The following is a 21,770-nucleotide window of genomic DNA, read 5'->3' as shown; positions in this document are numbered from 1 at the left end:
AGGGAGGGCTGCAGAGGATACCAGGAACCTCCAGGTCACCACCTGGAATTATCAGTAGGATTCGAAGGATTCTGTAGCATTAAGCAACAGAGAATCATACAGCTGGGAAAAATGAACGTCCAACTAAGATTGCTAAGTTAGATATACAACTTGTTAACTTTTTATAGAAGAGTAAAGGAATACCACCTTTGCAGTTAACTTCTCTACCAGTCTAGAAAGTTCTAATAGTGTGTTAGTTCTGCAGTTTACCTCTACTCTTACCAGCCTATTCATTGCCCAAGCCTCTATAAGTTGTAAGTTGTTAATCATATGTATTGTCATATTCTCCCTGAGTGGCAGATTAAGGTGTATCAGGCAATGAACAAAAACTATTCACACTTGGCAATAAGGCAATAAAGCAAAAGGATACATGTCCCAATTTGTTATTTACTACTAATTAGGTCCTGACTTTATGAGCTTACATGTTAACTTACAGATTTTTGTCCAGTAGAGGTGCACGGTAGAAAAGATAATGCTGGGCGCCTGGGTGGCTCAGTGGATTGAGCCGCTGCCTTTGGCTCAGGTCATGATCTCAGGGTCCTGGGATCGAGTCCTGCGTTGGGCTCTCTGCTCGGTGGGGAGCCTGCTTCCTCCTCTCTCTCTCTCTGCCTGCCTCTCTGCCTACTTGTGATCTCTCTCTGTCAAATAAATAAATAAAATCTTAAAAAAGAAAAGAAAAGATAATGCCAAAGATTGTAGGCTTATTGCCTTATTAACCAATTTGGGCTCCAATTTAAGAAACTTGTTTCAGCCAGCATGCCTTTCCTGGCCAACTTTATAAACCTCCTTTCCTTGAATTTTGTTGGTGGACCACACATGCTGAATTAACAAGGAAATTCATTTATTTATTTAGAGAACACCAGGGACAACTATTTGAAAACAAATATTGGAAAAGAGAAACAGGAAGTGTCTAGCTCACCCCAAAAGTTGTGTCAGATATGGTGTGCAAGTCTTGGGTTTGAGGATTTTAGGAATCTGAATTCAGAGCTAGTTTTACCTGATGCATTTTACTCTGAGCACCAAACACATGAAAATGAATCAGTGATATTAAAATCCCATTCACTGCATTTTCTTTTCCTATTTTATGTGCGAAGACATAAGTAATCTTTATAAATTCATATTTAATAGTATGAGCACTGTTGATTGAATAGATGTGCTCATTTTTGATGTTGTAGAAATATGTTCATAAAATGAGTGCTTTTTGATTAGCTCTTCATGCCTATCTAATACTGAAGTCTTGAATTTATGTGGTGTTTCCCACCCATTCTCTACCACCTCTTTATCTTTTATGGAGCACAGAATGCTAAGAACTCTTCTCCTGGATAATAATATTGTTATCATTTGGTCAAAAATCTTGAAAAGCTCAGAAGTCTTTCTGTCTAATTACCCTTGAAGAGAAAAAAAAAAAAAGACAGAAAGAAAGAAGGAATCAGACAAACACTGGCAAAGTCAAGTTTTAGATTTTGATGGACGTCTTCCAGCAAGTTGTCCTGATTCAACCAGTTTAAGATTCCCAGGGACAAAACAAGGCTGTATTCCAACACATTTATTGACTCATTAACAATTTGGGAGAGGACCATACACTAGAGAACCATGGACCTTGCACCAAACGAAGACATAGATAGAGTTATTATACAGTTTGTGGAAGGGTGGAGTTGAAGTATAATTTATAGGATGCAGTGATTTGATAGGTTCAAACCAACCCAGAGTGCATGAAGATCAGGCCTGAATTGTGAAGTGAACCCAGGGTCCTTCCTATTGCTGGAAAACCACAAAGTTATGAAAATATGGAATATTGTCTTTAGAACTCCCATATTGGAAACTGTGCCCCTGGATTAGATATCAAGATTCCATCTCTTTACCAAAATAACTTAGACCCTCTAAACAAGGGTGAGATGCTTTATCCTTGCTGATACCATTTCAACAGCAAGTTTCTGATAGTTTGTCAATTGTGACAACAAAGTTCCTCAGTGAGTGAGGAAGCTCTAGTCATTCAAAGAAAGGTAAGACGTTTCACAGCTGCAGCAAGTTCTTAGGAAAATGTTTCGCATTAAACTTGCAGCTGGCCTTCTCTCTATCTGTTACTCCAGTCTCATGAATGACAGGGCAGATTTTTATCTCAGACCGAGCTAATTTCTACTTTTTCAATGCCATTGAGTAAGTAGTGGTTTATCAAAGGACTTTGCAAAAAGAATCTTATTTTAACTTCACCACAATCATGAGGTATAATGCAAAACAAATGTTGATAGCTCTGTTTTATACATGATGAAACCAAAGCACACATGTTTAAGGTTCTCCCCTCTTTCTCTTTCCGTAATGCCAAATAGTGAATTAAAAGCACAACTAGAATTACCATCCTTGATTTCTAGAACTCAATCCCATCGCTCTTTCTTTTCTTTAGAAAGGTAGAAAGAAATGATAATCAAAATGTCTTAATCCTGACTGTGAAATGTCAAGATTTACCACGTTTCAATGTACAAATTACTGTTTTCCTCTCATTCTTTATAGACCCCATGGATATTGGAACTATTTTTACTCTGGACATACATGGTAGAAGAGAGATATGTGCAAATGAGAATTCTTAGTGTGCAAATCAATCTTTAACCACATTTCTACAAAACATGAAATCTAGTTGTTTGCTGGATCATTCAAAAGTAGGTAATAAATTCCAAAGAATCCAGATTCAACTTTTTTATTAAAGAGGCTTTCTATTATATGAGATAGAAACTGAACATTCATAATTGCCAAAAGAGAAGTTTCTTTTTCCTCCTCCTCTTTCTTCATCTCCTCCTTCTCCTTCTTTTCCTCCTCCTTCTCCTCCACCTCATTCTTTTTCTTCTTCTTCCCTCCTTCCTTCCTTCTTTTCTTTTTTTATTTTAAAGTAGGCACCACACACAGCAGGAAAGCCTAACTTGGGGCTTGAACTCACAGCCCTGAGACCCTGACATGAAGACCTGAGCTGAGATCAAGAGTCAGACATTTAACCGACTGGGCCACCCAGATGCCCCAAGAGAAGTTGTTTCTTGCTTGTAGGTATGATCTCTGTGGTCTTCCCGGCCATGACTAGAAGGAGGGGTCTGGGGGAGATTGGGTGTGGATCAGTGTCCACTCTGGTTTACAGAGGATAGGCAAAAGTGGGTCCTCAAAGCTGCTGGCACGTCTACAGAATGTTCTTCTTACTGGTTTTGTAAAGGGAATGCCCGCTGGGCTCATCTGGATTACAAGTCATATAGCATGTCTCAGGGATGTCTTCATGTGATATACCCATGTGAACATTCCTACCTCTCTGAGCCTTCTGTTTCCTTCTTTGGTACTATGCCAAGGCTTTGGGGGGCATCTCCACCTTCTTTGCTAAAGGCTATCCTTTTGTCTAAGCTTCAAGGAGCCAGTTCCGTCACAGACAGGACCAGGCCCAGATGCCCTTGCCAGTGCCTTATGCCCTGATCAGAGGGGATGGCTTCCATATCAATGGAATCTCCATTCTCTAGTCTTATATTCTACCCTTCCTGGTCCTACATCCTTAAAACCCACTCCTACAAGTGTTTCTCTCTTGTTTTCAATATACATTAGCCAGTTCTTGGTGGGCTATACTTATGGGCACGACACAACCCTCAAGTTTAAATGGCTTAGACAACAAAGTCTTCTTCTTGCTTACTCAAAGCCACAGTGGATCTGGGAGCCCTCCTGGTGTAGTAGTGAATACACGGACCAGGCAGGGTCAATCTCTAGGCTCTGTCATCTCAAAACAAGACCTCTGTAATCAACATGGCAGGAGAGGTTACACAGGAAATTCTCACTGCCCTTCTGCGAATCAACTTGCAAATGACGTATGCCACTTCTGATCGTAGTCCACTGGTCAGTGTCTCAGTCATTTAGCCATGCTTACTGCATGTGGCTGGAAAGTAACGAGTAAGTTCTGTGTGGAGAGGGGAAAAGAAGAAAAAACCTTAAGGACCTAATAAAGGAGTCATATAAATAGAAGCACATCATACCATCCCTATAGGAAGACCTGATATTTTCTATTGTAAATTTCAATCCAAATTATTGAATAAGAGAACTTGACAAGATAATTTTTTATTTTATTTAGAAAAATAAATGAACGAAAATGGCAACAAAAAAAGTTTGAAAAAGCTGTCTGCACAGCAACAGGCAGAACTGTCAGTGGGAGGGACCACAGTCCCTTATCATGTAGCTGCTGAAGACTCTTTTGGGGGTTTGAGAAGTTCTTTATAGATCTTGCATATCAGCCCTTTGTCTGTAGTGTCATTAGCAAATATCTTCTCCCATTCTGTGTGTTGCCTCTTGGTTTTGTTGACTGTTTCCTTTGTTGTGCAGAAGCCTTTTATCTTGATGAAGCCCCAAAAGTTCATTTTTGCTTTTGTTCCCCTTGCCTTTGGAGACTTGTCTTGAAAGAAGTGGCTGTGTGTGCTGTGGCCCATGACAGAGAGGTTACTGCCTGTGGAGGACATTAGGAGAAGGAAGGGAAAAATAAAGGGATGGGGATGTGAGATCAGAGTGGGAGATGAACCATGTGAGACTATGGGCTCCAGGAAACAAATGGAGGGTTTTAGAGGAGAGGGGGTGGAGGGATGGGTAAGCCTGGTGGTGGGTTTAAGGAGGGCACGGATCACACATATCGAGCACTGGGTGTGGTGCATAAACAATTAATCTTGGGACACTGAAAAAATAAAATACCTAATGATGTACTGTATGATGATTGATGTAACACAATAAAAAAAAATAAAGATATGTGAGCATTAAAAAAAAACTGTTGGGGGTGAGGGGTGGGCTACTTTAGGAAAGAGTGGGATCCAACTGAAAACTGTGCTCTCTTATTTCCTGAATTGCAAAAATGTTTCCAAAAGTATTCATAAATATGTCCTCTAGCTGAAATCCAAGCTTGATAAATTTCTGGTTGTCCTGAAAAAACAAAGAGAAAAATGAGAATGGCCATAGCAACAGAGCTTGAGCTCTCCATGTTTCATATAATCCAGAGCTTCATTTTAGACTACCCAAATGTTAAGTGAGAATTAATACAGTTAGGAGTATTATGTTCCCAGATAGCTTGATCATTTCTCTTTATCTGGAGGATAGAGATGCAAAAAAGAGTACTGTATTATAGTCTAATTCTTCATCAGAAATTTATTGTTAATTTTTTTTAAAAATACCAGTGGCTATAGTTTCAAATACAGCATTTATGACTTACAGCACTACAATGGTACAGAAATGTTGAAGGCAAATTCATAGCGTCCCTCCTTCTCCCTCATCCCTTGAGATAATCCTTGTTAACTTTTGGATATAGTGTTAAGAAATTCGAAAGTAAAGAAATCCAAGATTTTGAAATTTGAGAAATTCGATTTGGTATCTTCCTTTAGAAAAGAGAAATACGAGTTGCCTTTAAAATGCCCTTGTCCAGGGGAGTGATGTCGGAAGACCCGCTGCTACAGAGATGCCCCTCCCAGCACTATGACCCCGTAGGTTCTGCCTGTAATCAACCTTCCATGCTCTGCCTCCGAATTGCAGCACTGGGAACCAGTGGAGATAGGGACAGAGATGTCCAGGTGTGAGGGGGAAGCCCCTGCCTACGCATTGCTGAGATCCTGGACTCCAGAGAGCAGGTGCACAGCCGGCAACAGCAAACAGTGCATGCACACACTCTACGACTAGGGATCTGGGGGGGCCCATTGTCAGGGTGAGTTAGGATAGCCCTAAGGTAATGTCTGCAAGGAGACCTGATCTGTTACTGTTTCCACACCTTGGCCCCCCGGGGTTTTTAGAATATTCCAGCATTTGCATGTGTGTCGGTTTGCCACAGGTTGAGGGAAACGGTAACAGTTACCTGATACAAGAGGATGAATGGCAAAGTGGCTTAATGGAAAGAAAGAGGGATGTAGAGGGAACCACTCACCTTGTAAAAAGCCCTGTGGTTCTCAAAGATGAGACACATGTCCTGAACGAACCCCTTCACTCGGAGGTACAGTTTCTTATTCAGCTTTTTCTTGATTTTGTTTAACCACATGAGTTTTGTTGGGCCATGAGATGCATTGTTACTCTGTTGACAGAGGTGTGGAAGGGCAGGCTGTGAGCACAATTCAAGTCCACCCCCTGTTATAGACCGAGTATTTGTGTCCTCCCCAAATTCCTATGCTGCGATCCTAACCCATCGTGTGATGGTATTAGGAGGCTGGGCCTTTGGGACATGATTAGACCGTGAGGATGAGCCTCATGAATGGGATTAGTACCCTTATAAAAATGACCCCACAGAGCTCTCTCCCTCTCTTTCCATCATGTAAAGACACAAAATGAAGTTGGCAGTCTGCAGGATTACACAGGCCCCCCAATCTCAGGCTTCCAGCCTCCAGAGCTGGGAGAAATAAACATCTACTCTTTGAGCTGCCTTGTCCATGGTACTTTATGGTAGCAGTTTAAGGGGCCAAGGTCTAAGTAAGCTGACTCAGATGTCCATCAACAAGATGGAGATAGTGATGAGTGGACTCACTGGACCCATATCCCAAATTTGACAATGCCGGTTTCGGGCTTTGTTGCTGTTACTTACATAATGTGGTCTTGAGGCAAAAAAGGGGCTTTTTGAACAGCAGTAGACCTTCAAGAGGACAAATTCACATTTCTGCAAAAGAGAGAGGAGATTTTAAGTGAGAAGCATCTTGGAGAGAATGAAATATACATGCTCAGACAAAATGGATGGTTCCCAAACCTGTGGCCTATGAAACAAACATGGAATGAGAATTTTCTCTGGAATACAAATTTTAGTGTTAGGTCATGGGAATCAAAGCACAGCCGGGGACAGCTGTTCACCCCTGGGCACCATCCCTCCAGCCCTGCAAGACTGTGCTGCTTCTCTCAAGTCAAAAGATAGGAGGAGAGTTCAGGTTTGTATTTCAACTCACCAACTGTTCCTCAGGCACCATCCGCCTCTGTAAAACCTCAGATATCTGGTGACATTGCTGACTTGGTTGAAGAGCCTTTATCATGCAGAAGATGCAACTCCATGGTTCCCTGAGAAGTTGGGCATAAGGTCAGCAAAGATAGATTTTCTGTGACTCAGCCACTGTTTCTACAGCTGCTAAAGTCCTCTGTTCAGGAATGACTGGTGGTTTCCACACTGTATCCAACTTGTCTCTGTGCTAGAGCCCCATTTGGGCATAGCTGGCAGATACCCCTCCCATTTATAGTGGTAGCAGGACTGACAGTTTGTCAAGTGAGCTGCCATGGTGGATGATAGTCTTTCATTCATCTCAAAACTTAAGAGTTCCTAACTGAGCCACTATGGGCTCAGATATGAGCCCTGCCATTTAAAATTGAGAATTGGAAATTGGTACCTTCAGCACTGGAGTCTTGGGCCTTAGTGAGCCATCAGACTACAGTAAAAGGAAACCAGCTCTTGTTTCTCAACTTTGCTGAGTAAGCCCAGAGTTATAGGCATCCTCTCCTCTGGCACTGCCATACCTAAGCCTAGAATCTGTGCTGCAGAAACTTCTTGGAAAGAAATCTATGAACAGAGTAGTGTCAGACATCTGCCATTTGACTCTACATTCAATGCCTCTGCCATTCTTCTCTGCTAAGCTCCCTGTGCTGAAGGGTTCTTGATAATCAGGAGGATACAGGGACACCTGGGTGGCTCAATCATTAGCGCCTGCCTTCGGCTCAGGTCCTAATCCCAGGGTTCTGGGATTGAGCCCTGCATTGGGCTCCCTGCTCAGTGGGAAGCCTGTTTCTCCCTCTCCCACTCCCCCACTTATTTTCCCTCTCTCACTATCTCTGTCAAATAAATAAAATCTTTTTTAAAAAATCAAGAGGATACAGTGATCCTTCCTAGATATGTCATTTGCCTCCTCTCTCCTTGGCTACTCCAGTGCTTGCTCAAGGGGCCCATTCCCGAGTACCTGTGGTGTGAGGATGGGGATATACATGGGCACAGCAATAAAGACCTGTCTTCTGCCTCTGCAGCATATCCAACTGCAGAGCTTTATGCAGAGTCCCTAAGATGACACTATTCCTTGGGAACTGCCTTGGAGCAGTTGGATTACATTAGACTCTCCCAGTACCAAGGGTGCAACGTTCTGTCTTCATAGGGACAGACACAATCCTGATGGAAATCATCCATCCTTCTTGGTCACAGAAATTCTGCCTACACTATCACTTACAGAATGCCTTATCAACCTTCATGCTATCCCTCTTACCATCATCTCTGACCAAAAATACATTTTTTAGAAAAGATTTTTATTTATTTATTTGACAGGCAGAGAGGCAGGCAGAGAGAGAGGGGAAGCAGGCTCCCCGCTGAGCAGAGAGCCCGACATGGGGCTCGATCCCAGGACCCTGAGATCATGACCCGAGCTGAAGGCAGAGGCTTAACCCACTGAACCACTTAGGTGCTCCCTCAAAATACATTTTAAGGCAAAATAAATATAGCATCCATGGTTATCTGAAGGCTCATCACAGTCCCAAATTTTTCAGCTTTTTGATGTTCCCAGAGCAGGTGATATATGCTTTAAACCAGCACCCTATGTATGATGCCATCTCCCCCTCAAAGTGCCTAGGTCTGAGAACCAAGTGGGAGATGTGGGGGTGACACTTGCAGAGTTTTTGCTTACCATTAATCTATTGCTGCTAACACTGTTCTACAATGGATATTGATACTGTAAGACTTGCTCCCTCTGCCTCAGGACACATACAACCAGAGACAAACACTGCCAGTTGAGTGCGCAGAGTGGGAGGAGCTGTGCCACAGGAAGGGAGGGCGAGAAGGGGCCAGGGCTCACTAACCGGTTAACATCTATATGGTGGATGTGGCATGTCTCATGAAAGGACTTTGGACAAGTATCACAGCAGAACAGCTTTCCAGGTCGACGGCACACCTCACATATATTTGAGTTTCCCGGCTAGAAGGGGAGGTAATGCAGACATCATTGGAATTAGTGAGAACCCAGAAGGTTGATACATTGAGACTCTAGAATCCATGGTCTTTGCTTGAGTCTGGAGGACGCTTGTAGATTTCTCTTCTCAAAATATTAAGAAATAACACTGAGTGAAGATTTTGGAAGAAGACATTCTGGTCTGCAGTGAAGTTTGGGAGGAAGTGGATATTAGACCATTAAAGTTCTCTTTATGAAGTCAAAGATTCTGACACAGACTAGCAACAACCACAAAAGAAGATGAATTAAAGATAATCTGAGGAATTTATTATTTTGCTGGCAAAACTTGGCTCGGGAATATAACACAGTGTCTTATCTAGTTATTGCATCATCTAATTGACTCACTGAAGAGGGATTTACCGAGGATTTAATGTAAGAGATTACACTTCTGACATATCACTACATCCTATTTTCTTGGCCATAAGTTTCCCATGATTTGAAGGGCCTGGGGGGGAGTTCCTGCACTATGAGTTCTGTGCCTGGAGGACCCCTGGGCCAGTGACATACCTCTGGTTTGGAAAGACGTAGATACAGATTACCAGGTGGATGCCAGGGAGGACAGAGCTCTTTGGCTCTGGGAGCCTGGGGTAAGAGGTCCCATGATTTAGCTCGGCATGTAAGGTGTGGAGGTGCCATCCCCAAATGGCCACAGATTGTGATAAGTGACCACCACAACTGAAGCCCTAGGACATACCTTCATTTTCTGAGCACATGGAAGACCTATACTATACTATATATTGTAAAGGAGCCACAAAATTGGTTAATGCTAGATTTTTCACCAATCATAATATGTGAGACCTTAAGCCAGATTTAATTTTCTTTTTTTTAAGTTTATTTTATTTGACAGACAGAGATCACAAGTAGGCAGAGAGGCAGATAGAGAGAGAGGGAAGCAGGCTCCCTGCCAAGCAGAGAACCCAATGCGGGGCTCAATCCCAGGACCCTGGGATCATGACCCGAGCCGAAGGCAGAGGCTTTAACCCACTGAGCCACCCAGGCACCCCCAGATTTAATTTTCTTGAGAGAAGTAAACATTTGATAGTGGTTGTATCTAAGTATTGTGGAGAAACAAATGTGTGTTAAAAACAATGGAATTAATAGACCAAAATAAGACTTGGTCAAGGAATAAGCCCATTGGTAGGTAAAGAAATCACATTGTTTTCCTGGTGTGTGTGTGTGTGTGTATGATAATCTGTGTGAATAACATGTGAATCCCGACATACTACAATTTCTATGTAAGAGTGTGCCTGTGCTGCAGAAATTCCCAGAAGGATGAGCACCTGGCTCTTCTCCTGGGACCGCCTGAACAGCTAGAGGGCCAACTGAAGAAGACTATGTGATAGGGAAACATTTCATCCAATGCGTGGCAGCTCTACACTTAGATGAAAATATCCTGTCTACACCATGGATTGGAAGAAGGGTTTACATCCTCTTGTGACAATCTAGGTAGAGAATAATGCACAGATTGCGGGGGGGGGGGTTGCTGGCCAACCCAGCTATGGGTGGTTGGGACTCTTGGTGGTGATGAGGAAGTGAGGAGGTGACAGGGAGCACCATTCCTCCTCTTCCTTCTAGAAACACTCTTTATGCTTTGTTCCATGATATTATACTCTCTTGGATTTTTTTTTTTAAAGATTTTATTTATTTATTTGACAGAGAGAAATCACAAGTGGGCAGAGAGGCAGGCAGAGAGAGAGGAAGGGAAGCAGGCTCTCCGCTGAGCAGAGAGCCCGATGCGGGACTCGATCCCAGGACCCTGAGATCATGACCTGAGCCGAAGGCAGCGGCTTAACCCACTGAGCCACCCAGGCACCCTCTTGGATTTTTTTTCTAAGCCTCTGCTTCTTTTTCTTCTTCTTCTTCTTTTTTTTTTTTTTTAAATATTGTCTCTTGATCTTTATTTGGCTTATTTAACTTTTGTGTAGAAAAGTCAGGTTGTCATCTAAACAAATGTCAGAAAAATGAAACACATATTTCTCACAAATATGTATTGGAGGAAGATCAGAGAATTCATCCGTTTTCACACAATTTTGGTGTTCATCTATATGTATAATATTTTTAAATTTATTTATTTATTTTTATTTTTAATTTATTTTCGGCATAACAGTATTCATTATTTTTGCACCACACCCAGTGCTCCATGCAATCCGTGCCCTCTATAATACCCACCACCTGGTACACTGACCTCCCACTCCCACCCCTTCAAAACCCTCAGATTGTTTTTCAGAGTCCATAGTCTCTCATGGTTCACCTCCCCTTCCAATTTCCCCCAATCCCTTCTCCTCTCTATCTCCTCATGTCCTCCATGCTATTTGTTATGCTCCACAAATAAGTGAAACCATATGATAATTGACTCTCTCTGCTTGACTTATTTCACTCAGCATAATCTCTTCCAGTCCCATCCATGTTGCTACAAAAGTTGGGTATTTGTCCTTTCTGATGGAGGCATAATACTTGATAGTGTATATGGACCACATCTTCCTTATCCATTCGTCCGTTGAAGGGCATCTTGGTTCTTTCCACAGTTTGGCGACCTTGGCCATTGCTGCTATAAACATTGGGCTACAGATGGCCCTTCTTTTCACTACATCTGTATCTTTGGGGTAAATATCCAGTAGTGGAACTACAGAACACTCATGAAAGAAATTGAAGAAGACACAAAAAGATGGAAGACCATTCCATGCTCTTGGATCGGAAGAATAAACATTGTTAAAATGTCTATACTTCCTAGAGCAATCTATACTTTTAATGCCATTCTGATCAAAATTCCACCAGTATTCTTCAAAGAGCTGGAGCAAATAATCCAAAAACTTGTATGGAATCAGAAGAGACCCCAAATCACTAAGGAATGTTGAAAACCAAAAATAAAACGGGGGGCATCACGTTACCTGATTTCAAGCTTTACTACAAAGCTGTGATCACCAAGACAGCATGGTACTGGCATAAAAACAGACATATAGACCAGTGGAACAGAGTAGAGAGCCCAGATATGGACCCTCAACTCTATGGTCAAATAATCTTCGACAAAACAGGAAAAAATATACAGTGGAAAAAAGACAGTCTCTTCAATAAATGGTGCTGGGAAAACTGGACAGCTATATGTAAAAGAATGAAACTGGGCCATTCTCTTACACCGTACACAAAGATAAACTCAAAATGGATAAAAGACCTCACTGTGAGACAGGAATCCATCAGAATCCTAGAGGAGAACATAGGCAGTAATCTCTTCGATATCAGCCACAGCAACTTCTTTCAAGATATGTCTTCGAAGGCAAAGGAAACAAAAGTGGAAATAAACTTTTGGGACTTCATCAAAATTAAAAGCTTCTGCACAGCAAAGGAAACAGTCAAGAAAACAAAGAGGCAATCCACGGAATGGGAGAAGATATTTGTTTCTTTTTTTCAGGTATCCAATTCATCACCAGTCCTGCCAATCCTGCCAGTCCCATCTTCTTCTCAATGCTTCTATGAGGTCTATGACCATGAGGACGCAGATGTCCTACTTACAACACTGTCTTATTAGCCAAAGCACAGCAGCCTTTTTTCAGGTTCTAAATCATAACAATCAGAATATCATCCATGTACCCAGTGAGCTGAGGTGAATTGGGATATATCTCAATTTATAAATTCTTTCCATCTATAAATTCAATATAAGAAGAGAAACAAAAATCACACATAAGAGGGAATTCTAGGGTCTGTATCTTGCCCACACACTTTGAAAGGGAAAATGTATGGAATATCCTGTCAGGGACATCCCTGTATACAACCCCACATGGGCCTGGTATGGACCACGTAAATATTTCTCTTTTTTATCATAACAGATGACACCAATGGATGCTGACCACTGCTGGGTGGAGGTTTCTGGACCATTATTTTATGAGGTGCACTATAAGTAGGCCCTGAGAAAGAATTAACAAACTTGCCAATCTTGTGTTGGAAGGCCTATAATCTACGAAGCCCACAAACTCAACATATATCTTTTTAATCTTTTTAGCAAGAAATTTGTCCTTTTGCTTGGCATTGGTTCTCAACCTGCTGTACAATAGAATCACTTGGGGAGCTTTAAAAAATATTCTGATGCCCGAGGCCACATCCTCAGAGATTCAATTAGTTGCATGTGATTTTGATTGTTTGTGTCAACAGGTGGGAAGGATATTGGCAGTTTGTTTTAAAAATGAAAACCTAGATGGTTTTCAGGTGCAGTCCTTAGTGGAGAGCTCTGGCTTCTAAAGCAGGTTTCTGGATCAGCAGAAGCAATGTCCACTGAATCATGCTGGAAGTGTAAATTCTCAGGCGCCATCCCTCACTCAATGAATCAGAAGCCCAGGAAATTCAGATGGACACTGCAGACTGAACCGCCCTGGCCCACATGGCCCACAACTTTGGCCGTGTATTAAAACCACCAGAGGAGCTTTGGAAAATCTTGATCCTTAGAACACTAGCATCAGAACTTCTGTGGGTGGAACCTCCAGTTGATTGCCATGTGCGGCCAAGGTTGGGAGCCCAAGGTCTGGTGGGATTTCTTCTGGCAAAGTGTGGGAGCTATGAGTAGAGTCATTATCAGTCTACAAAATCTGCCACAGAAAGGCTATGAAAAGGAGTGTGGACATTCTTATTAGGAGACTCTGGGAAACAAACTGAGGGTTCTAGAAGGGAGGAGGGTCGGGGGATAGATGAGTGTGGCATGGATTGCACGGAGCACTGAGGTTTATACACAAACAATGAATCATGAACACAACACCAAGAACTAATGATGTACTCTATGGTGACTAACATAACATAATTTTAAAAAAAGAGGAAGAAGTGTTGCCTTTTTATCTTCACAGAGGGCTTGGCTGTGAGCTGTGGGAATAACCCTCCATGTCCATTCCAGTTATCAGAAAGGCTGTGAAGACCTCAGAGATGAGAGCTATTCCACTATACAAGGGTCCCACCTCCAGCAGAGGAATCAAAGTCATGTGGTTGCATCTAGATCATGCTGGGCAATGCTAGAGGACCAGGAGGGCATGGCAACCCTTTTCTAATCCTCTCTCCATAAGCATCCCTTATCAGTACAGCTGCACATCATTCTACAGTGAGAGCCCCCCTGGAGTGGTGCAAAAAAGTGATTTGGCCCAAAATTCCCATCTTGTTGCAATGAAAGCAACCAAAGTGTGATTTGGCTTAGAGGGAGGGGTCCTTTGTGATGTTGGCAGACTTTAATGCAGGCAGCCGTAGTAAGCAGGGTCTTTAGATCATAAGGGTCCATATATAGTCAAGCACTAGCCAAGCAGTTTGAGTAAAAATGTCTGCGATTTGCTACGTGTTGATAATTTCCATCTTAGCCAGTTCAGGTTCCTGACAGCTTCCTTAAGATGGGCTCCAGGTCTCCATAAAGGACCCTGTGATATTTATCTGTATCACCCACTTGCCCTATGTACATTTCTCTGCAGGGCTGGGGACAGGGTCTGCCCCTAAACTTGCCAGCTTGGCCCAGCCTGTTCCTTCTGGTGGATGTTTCAAACCTTCTTAGCTCTGCTTCTATCTAAGAGTGGATGTTGATGATCTTCCTTTCCTTCCTTATTACCTTCTTTAAAATACTGTTCTTCTCTCAGATTCGCTCCTTATCTGTCATGGGCAGGCCAGCCTTAGTTATTACCACTTAAAGTCCTGGCTCTAGAGACCCCAGTGGTCTAGCGCTCTGCCTCCCATACCTACTCTCAAGGGGAAATAAGGGAACAGGGAACTTTCCCTGAACAAATGGAAAGGAAGTTTCACGCAGAGACACCAACTCCAAAATCATCTCCCTGGGGTGGATGATACGTTTGTTCTCTGCTTGTCACACACAAGGACACACTCCAACTGAGTCTGAACATGCTTCAGGAAAACGCCGCAATGACACAGGTAATATATGGAGGGACAAGGCCTGGGTTATTCTGAGGTCACAGGTGGGGGAGTCAGTACTTACATAAGGGTCAAAAAAGTCCTTGCTAGGCTCTGGTGTTGTCTGCTGAAAAGGAAGAAAGATTGAGTGACAATATTGAATATGATTTTTTCACTAACCACGCATTTGAGTGAACTTCTTTATACAAAGGATTCATGCCACAGCCCTCCCTTTACTTTATATCTGTTTTTATGGGTCTGTATGTCTAACTGGAGAATAAAAAAATCATGAAATTTTATGTCACTGTCAGTTTGGCCCAATGCAAGCTCCATTCTCTGACTGCTCTTCCCAAAGCAGGCCTTTGTGAAGCCACGCAGGGAGCCTGGTCCTGGATTCCGCAGCTGGAGTTGAAGCTGCAGTGAGGGACTCAAGCTGAGGACTGACTATCCATGGCCCCCAGTGACCACACCACCCAGCGTCCTGAACACCGTGCATGTGTCCCAAAGAACCCCACTGTCTTCTGCAGCTCACCCAGGGCCTAGTCCTGAAAATAAAATGGATCTAAGGTCCCCAGTCCTGTTTGTCTTCTTCCTAAAGCTAAACACCTCCGCACTTTCTCCTGAATCCCAAAAGGATGCATTGATCTTGGATATCTGTGGAATGACTTGGCCTCCTTCAGTTTGGAAGAACGGCTGCCTAGCTTCTACCTCCTGCCCGAGGCAGTGAGGCCACAGATAAGCCACTTGGTGTGATCCAGAGTACAATGACCTGGGAGGTAGCCATGCCACTGCTAGACCACTAGAGTGGTGTAGTAACCCCCACCCCATCCCAACAGTTATTATTCCACGTTAGACAATAAAGTTGAAACAGTCCCTTGGATCTGTCACTTTGCCCTCCTGTGCGCTGCCACTGACCAAGCATATGCTTAGTGCTTAACGCTTGTGCCACAGGTGTTTGTTGAATGGGTACAGAAGGGCACAAACAAATGAACACAGCTGTCACTCAGGAGATGAAGTTTCTTAGTAACCGGTAAATGATTAGCGTGGATGGGGTGCCTGGGTGGCTCAGTGGGTTAAGCCTCTGCCTTTGGCTCAGGTCATGATCTCAGGGTCCTGAGATTGAGCCCTGCATCAGGCTCCCTGCTCAGCAGGGAGCCTGATTTCCCCCTTCTCTCTGCCTCCCTCTCTGCCTACTTGTTATCTCTCTGTCAAAAAAATAAATAAAATAAAATAAAGATTAGCATGGACTTTTCTGTCTTACTATATTGGAACACCTCAGCTACCACCATCAGGTTTAACAGGAATCTTATGAGCAGGGAAACTGCCAATAGTACCACCTCTCATTTGATGGTGCAAGGGACAGAAGCCTAGGGACTGGGGAAGGAAAAGGCCCTCTGCAGAGATGCTTTGAGAATGGAGGTAGGGACACCTTAAGAGTTGTAAGTCCAGATGGAGATGGCATCTGTGATAAAGGGATGGGAGATGGCCAACTCAATTGACAAACAGGGACTGAGTCACCTTTGACTCCCTAGCACTAGATAGAGATGTTTGCTCTTTTTTTTTTTCCCCAAGATTTATTTATTTATTTGTTAGAGAGAGAGCGCAAGCAGGCAGAGTGTCAGGCAGAGGCAGAGGGAGAAGCAGGCTCCCTGCTGAGAAAGGAGCCTGATGCAGGATTCGATCCCAGAATCCTGGGATCATGACCTGAGCTGAAGGCAGTCACTTAACCAACTGAGCCACCCAGGCGTCCTGAAATGTTTACTCTTAAGCAAATAATGTGTCTTTCTCCAGAAAACCCAGTGGGTGCAGGCCCTTGTGACAGAGTTGTTAGCATAAAGTCAGTGGAGCAGGTAGCCCCAGAAACCAACTTTGTGAAGACTGTGACTTTTTGTACAGCAGAGATGGACCAAGGGGACCTCTATTGGAGGTTAAGAAAATGGAAGCTCTTCCATCTCCTTTTTTTGCACCACACAGGTTCTTTCTTGCACTTGCTCTTGGAGAGGACATGGAAAACACCAACTATCCTACCTCCTTCCTTGGAATCCATGCACCATGGAAACCACTAGTCCATGAACTCCACATGCGACTTTGAGGGAAAGAGAATTCACCTCCATAGATGGAAATGAGGTTTACAAAGCCCCTCTGGTGAGCCCTGATGCTTTCATGCAGACACCCAGCTCCAAAACTATCTCTCTGGTGTAGTCTCTCCACAAAGCAGATCTTCTGGGTTAGCAGTGTCTCACCCCTGGCACATCAGCCTTCCAATCTCTCTGTTCTCTAAGGTGGTATCTCCATAAAGGGAGTGAATGTTCCCTTAAAGAAGGATCCCTTGGAGAAGGACTCACTGTGGAAATGCACATGTGCATGTGAAGCAGAGGAAAGATACAAAAGAAAGGGAGAGAACGCCATCTGGGTTGTTAGCTTCGCCAAGCGACACACGGCTATTATCCATCCCAAGGGGGCAAGACACTGGCAGAAAGTCATGTGATAATTACTTTTCTTCTTCTTCTTCTTGGTGGTTCTGGTAGATATTTTTTCTGAAAGAGAAATAAGATTAATGCTATAATGGGTCTTTGTTTCTACTCTGAGAGCTTGGCATTCCACCTGCCCTCCAGATAGGTCCCACTGTCAACCCAAATTCAAGGTGTCTTCATGGAAAATAATGTCCCTCTCCAAACCTGTAACACACTGTTCTTTCTTACCCAGACTAGATAAGATAAGCTTTTAAAATTGCATCCTCTCTTGTTTTCCTCATAGCCTCACCAGGCTTTTCCTCACCATGTCTTCTGCACCCACTGCCTCCTTTCCATCCTCCGGGAACTTTCTAGCTTGTGTGTCTATACCTCACATGCTACAACTACTCCACGGCCACATACCTGGGGAGGGACGGACAGTGGGTAGGCCCCATCAGTGACCCTGGGCACACAAAGGTGTCTAGGCCTTTGGGGAGACAAGTAGGATGAGCCTTACAGAATGGGTGCAGATGATGAAGAGTAAACCATGCTCTGACAGAGTGTTTTGGGATCCAGAGATGGGTGAGTACAGTAGGCTGAATAATGGCCCCCAAAGTTGGTCAGACCCTAAACCCCAGACCTCTGAATATGTTAACTTCAGTGGTAAAAAGGACTTTATGGATGTAATTAAATTAAGGATCCTGCAATGGGGGGATCATTCTGGTTATCTGTGCAGGGCCAATGTAATGACCAGCATCCTGTTGCCAGGGAGACAGGAGGGTTAGAGTGAGGAGTAGGAGATGTAATGATAGAACACGATGTTGCAGTGATGCCAAGAAGGGCCTCAAGCCAAGGAACACAGACAACTTCCAGAAGCTGAAAAAGGCAAGGAACAAATTCTCCCTGGAAGGCTCCAGAAAGAACCAGCCCTGACAACACTTTGACTTGAGCCCAGTGAAACCAATTTCACATTTCTAGCCTCCCGACCTGTTCAGATAATGGATTTGTATAGTTTTAAGCCACCCAGGTTGTAAAGGGAGCAGCCTCAGGAAACCAGTGTAGTGAGAGTGCTGTTTGAGTTGGGCCTTGAAGGCTGAGAAGGGGTGGCTCAGGCCCAGAGGCCGTAAAGGTCAGGTGAGGTCTTCATGGCTGCCACTCTCCACCCTCCAACCCATCGTGCATTCTCTGATCAGACTAATACTTCTAAAACAGTGTTTCACCTGTGTTAGTCCCAAAACTCCCCGTGATTCCTCCATGATTAAAGGAAGGGTCCAGACTCCTTCCTCCAGCCTCCAAAGTCTAAGAAACCCCCCAATTTAAATTACGTTCCTGTGACCCCATTACACAGTGGTGATGATTTATGGCCCCATCAGGGCCACAATTTACTGTTCCACATTCAAAAGGATAAGAGCTCATGCATTTAGAGGATTAAGTTATAATATAAAGCAGCCAAGATGCTTCTGAGTACAATGTTAGTAGGTAACACATGCCCTGTGGGCATCGCGACAGTTTTCTGGACACTGAGAAATTCTGATAATGAATGATGGAGCTGGTGAACAATAACACTAAACCCTGGACATAAGCCACGTGTCATTGGGATACCTTAATCAGGTCTTTCAGGGTGAATCCGCCACATCTCACACTTGTCTTCCAGTTCTTGGATCGTGAGTATTTTCCTTCAACTTCAAATTCCCTGAGGGTGAACCACCTTCCATCCACACCCTGTATACACTTCTCTGAGGTTCCTGTGAGACCAAAACAAGGAGTTGCCAGGAGTAACCCCTGCCCCCGACTGCAGAACCTCCAGGATGTAGTCTCCGCCATGGACCTGGGCCACATGTCTTGGGCTCTGAATCTACAGCAGGATAACTGACATGACTTTCAGTTGCCCACAGGCAGCCTGGAAGGCAAGGGTGGAAGAAAGCTCCTGGTCCTGTGTACCTATGTCTTTGATGTTTGTGCAACAAAGACAAGAATTAGCACCAACATTTATTTTTTAAAAGTATCTCAGTATATTCAAAAGAGGAAAATCTGAATGGCTCTGAAGATGAATGAGGAGGATTCTTTTCCTCCCCTTCTCTGAGAGCCAGGCTGAGTTTCAGAGGGGACAGACGAGGTCCCATGGGTGACCATGTGGCAGCTGTTGTCACACATCTTCTTCCTCTTGCACAATATTGACCATCCAGCTAATGGAAATTAGTTATTTCTCATATTTAGGGGGCACCTGCATGGCTCAGTAGGTTGAGCATCTGACTCCTGATTTTGGATCAAGTCAGGATCTCAGGGTCGTGAGATTGAGTCCTGCATTGGGATCCACACTGGGCATAGAACATGGGTATTTTCCAGTTAAAAAGCACAGAAGATCATGAAACCCACCTTGTATCATTTTCTCCTTATATAAAGTCCCCTTTGCCTCTCCACAGGTCACAGGAAGTTCCAGAAGGTAAAAATTTATACGTGTATCTCTGGGAATTCTTGGACCTGTAAAGAAGCATTATTTTTTTCATTCCATTTTTCTGAACAACTGTGCACTGTTTTGATCACACCCATCTTGAGATCTTTCTTTTATAATTTAAAATGTATGGGAGGGCTTTCCCCCTGAACTCATTACCCTTCTAGGTCTTTCTTTTATGGCAGATTAGGAGCACAAAAATAATGTCATTCTCTGAAACCCTACATTAAAAGCTTTGTGCAGAGGTGTCTGAATCTCCAAATTTGTTGACCACAACTCCCCATTGTGCCATGATTTTCCTCCTTTTGTATTATTGCTTTGAAGTTGTGTAGCTGGAGATAAAATTCTCCACTTTTAGTTTTGTCTTGAGGAATCAGCTCAGGGACAGAAAGCCAGATTGCAATGGGGCATCTAGCTGGGGCAGTGTCTCTCTTCTCTCCTTGCTCTCTGCTTGTTTCACTTCTCCTTCATGTGAGCTTTCTCTGTCGCTAAAAAGGAAACTCAGAGTAGAGTGTGCTAGAAGTGCAAATTACTCAGGGAGGGGACCTCTGCACATACCTTGGGTGGGGGCACTGGGATCTGATTCTGCTGAAGGAGGCATTGCAAGTCTTAAAATGAAGGAACACCTTCAGAGGCAGGTGCTCCTGCCTTTCTGATCAAAACTGAGGGGGAGTCATTAAAAACACAAACTGGGGCTTCTCTATGGAATGGGAAGTATGGGTGGCCATGGTCCTTTCAGAGTTAGTTCTGTTAGAGCTGGAGTGGGCCTAGAAGGTCACTCAGTCTAATTCACCTGTCACCCACCCATTTACAGAGAAGGAAATTGAGGCCAAAAAACAAAACCAAAACCCACAAATGATAATCCAAAGTCACACAACCAAAAGAAGTTTGGAAATTAGGACACAAGTCTTGTATTGCCACCTAGGGTCCCCCTTGATGGGCAACCTGTGGCTCTCTATGTGGGCAAGAGGACGGTCAGTTAAATATCATGAAAGTCATATCTTTTATATTTTTCCTTATATTTCCTTCCTCAAAAGTTATCAGTGGAGTAATAGAAGCCCTCTACATGTCCAAGAAGGCCTGGGGTCTCTCAGATCAACTGGCTAATCAATGGAATGGGTATTATATCATCTTGTCTTGTTGTTGAAGTTAACCAAGGCCATTGACTATCCTAAAATTTGTTACTTATTCAAAAAGGCAATTAAGTAAACTGATTGATCACTCAAAACACAGAGTATAAAATAAGAATTTAGATACTTAATTATTAAAAGTATATTATTTACTTCCTTTTACCTCTTTTTCTGCCTCTTCTCAAAGACCTGGTGATGACTGGTTTTCTCCCTGAGAAAGTAAAAAAAATAACACAAATGTCTCTTGTTTATAACATTACATTGCAAATGGTAGTGTTTTACAAAAATACCATTCAAATGTAACTTTTCAGAAGCCTGTCTAGTACTTGAAGAAATGTAACAAATGTGTCAATGAATCAGGAGTCAGGAACTTTTTCCTGTAAACTAAGAGATAGTAAATACTTAAGGTACCTAATTGCTGTTGTGACTATTCAAATCTGCTGTTGTATTATGAAAGCATCTGTAGATAATATGGAAATGAAAGATGTGGCTGTATTCCAATGAAACTTTACTTACAAACAGCCAATTGGCTGTATTTGTCCTGTGGGCCATAGTTTGCTGAACCCTGGCCTAGACTTAGTTACAAAGATGATACTTAACTGAGATTCATCCTATATTTCTTTTACTATTATCTCCAAATAAATTTGAAATAGTATTTTGTAGATTTCTGAAGCAACTTGGTGAGAAAAATAGTGAAATTAGACATCTACTAGGTGCTTCTTTTCTGTCAAGAACTATCCTTAGACCTTGCCTCTATTAACTTACTTCATCCTTAGAACAAATTATCAAACAGGAACTAATACTATCCCCACTTTACAGATGAGAAAATCAATGCTTACAGAAAAGAAATACAGATTAAATGAAGATGCTGAAGATTTCCTTTAGTAAAGAGACAGAG

The 21,770-nt window shown here is 43.1% G+C and overlaps 1 protein-coding gene across 21 annotated transcripts in view; it reads right to left on the bottom strand.

Moving 5' to 3' along the window:
- Window positions 1-4,097: 4,097 nt before the first annotated feature.
- The window catches only part of SP100 (SP100 nuclear antigen), an 88,660-nt gene continuing 70,987 nt past the window's right edge, over window positions 4,098-21,770 (bottom strand). For 12 of the 21 annotated variants that reach the window (XM_013046297.2, XM_013046300.2, XM_004773433.3 and 9 more), the window contains 10 exons: window positions 21,036-21,083; window positions 19,667-19,771; window positions 18,893-19,035; window positions 17,333-17,374; window positions 14,923-14,964; window positions 8,827-8,942; window positions 6,948-7,056; window positions 6,596-6,667; window positions 5,948-6,091; window positions 4,098-4,959 (listed from right to left, as the gene is read on the bottom strand). In XM_013046297.2, coding sequence (XP_012901751.1) covers window positions 4,834-4,959; window positions 5,948-6,091; window positions 6,596-6,667; window positions 6,948-7,056; window positions 8,827-8,942; window positions 14,923-14,964; window positions 17,333-17,374; window positions 18,893-19,035; window positions 19,667-19,771; window positions 21,036-21,083 — 947 coding nt within the window. In that variant the 3' untranslated portion in view covers window positions 4,098-4,833. Of the gene's footprint in view, window positions 4,960-5,947; window positions 6,092-6,595; window positions 6,668-6,947; window positions 7,057-8,826; window positions 9,118-12,292; window positions 12,613-12,634; window positions 13,518-14,922; window positions 14,965-17,332; window positions 17,375-18,892; window positions 19,036-19,666; window positions 19,772-21,035; window positions 21,084-21,770 lie in introns of those variants that run through there. The other 9 variants (XM_013046298.2, XR_001176544.2, XR_006606370.1 and 6 more) reach the window with 9 other exon arrangements.

The sequence above is a fragment of the Mustela putorius genome, unplaced genomic scaffold (assembly GCF_011764305.1).
Source record: "Mustela putorius furo isolate JIRA1106 unplaced genomic scaffold, ASM1176430v1.1 tig00000275_pilon_pilon_pilon, whole genome shotgun sequence".
NCBI classification, from domain to species: Eukaryota; Metazoa; Chordata; class Mammalia; order Carnivora; family Mustelidae; genus Mustela; species Mustela putorius.
The sequence above is the reverse complement of the archived record's forward strand: the minus strand, read 5'-3'. Positions and strand labels throughout refer to the sequence as shown.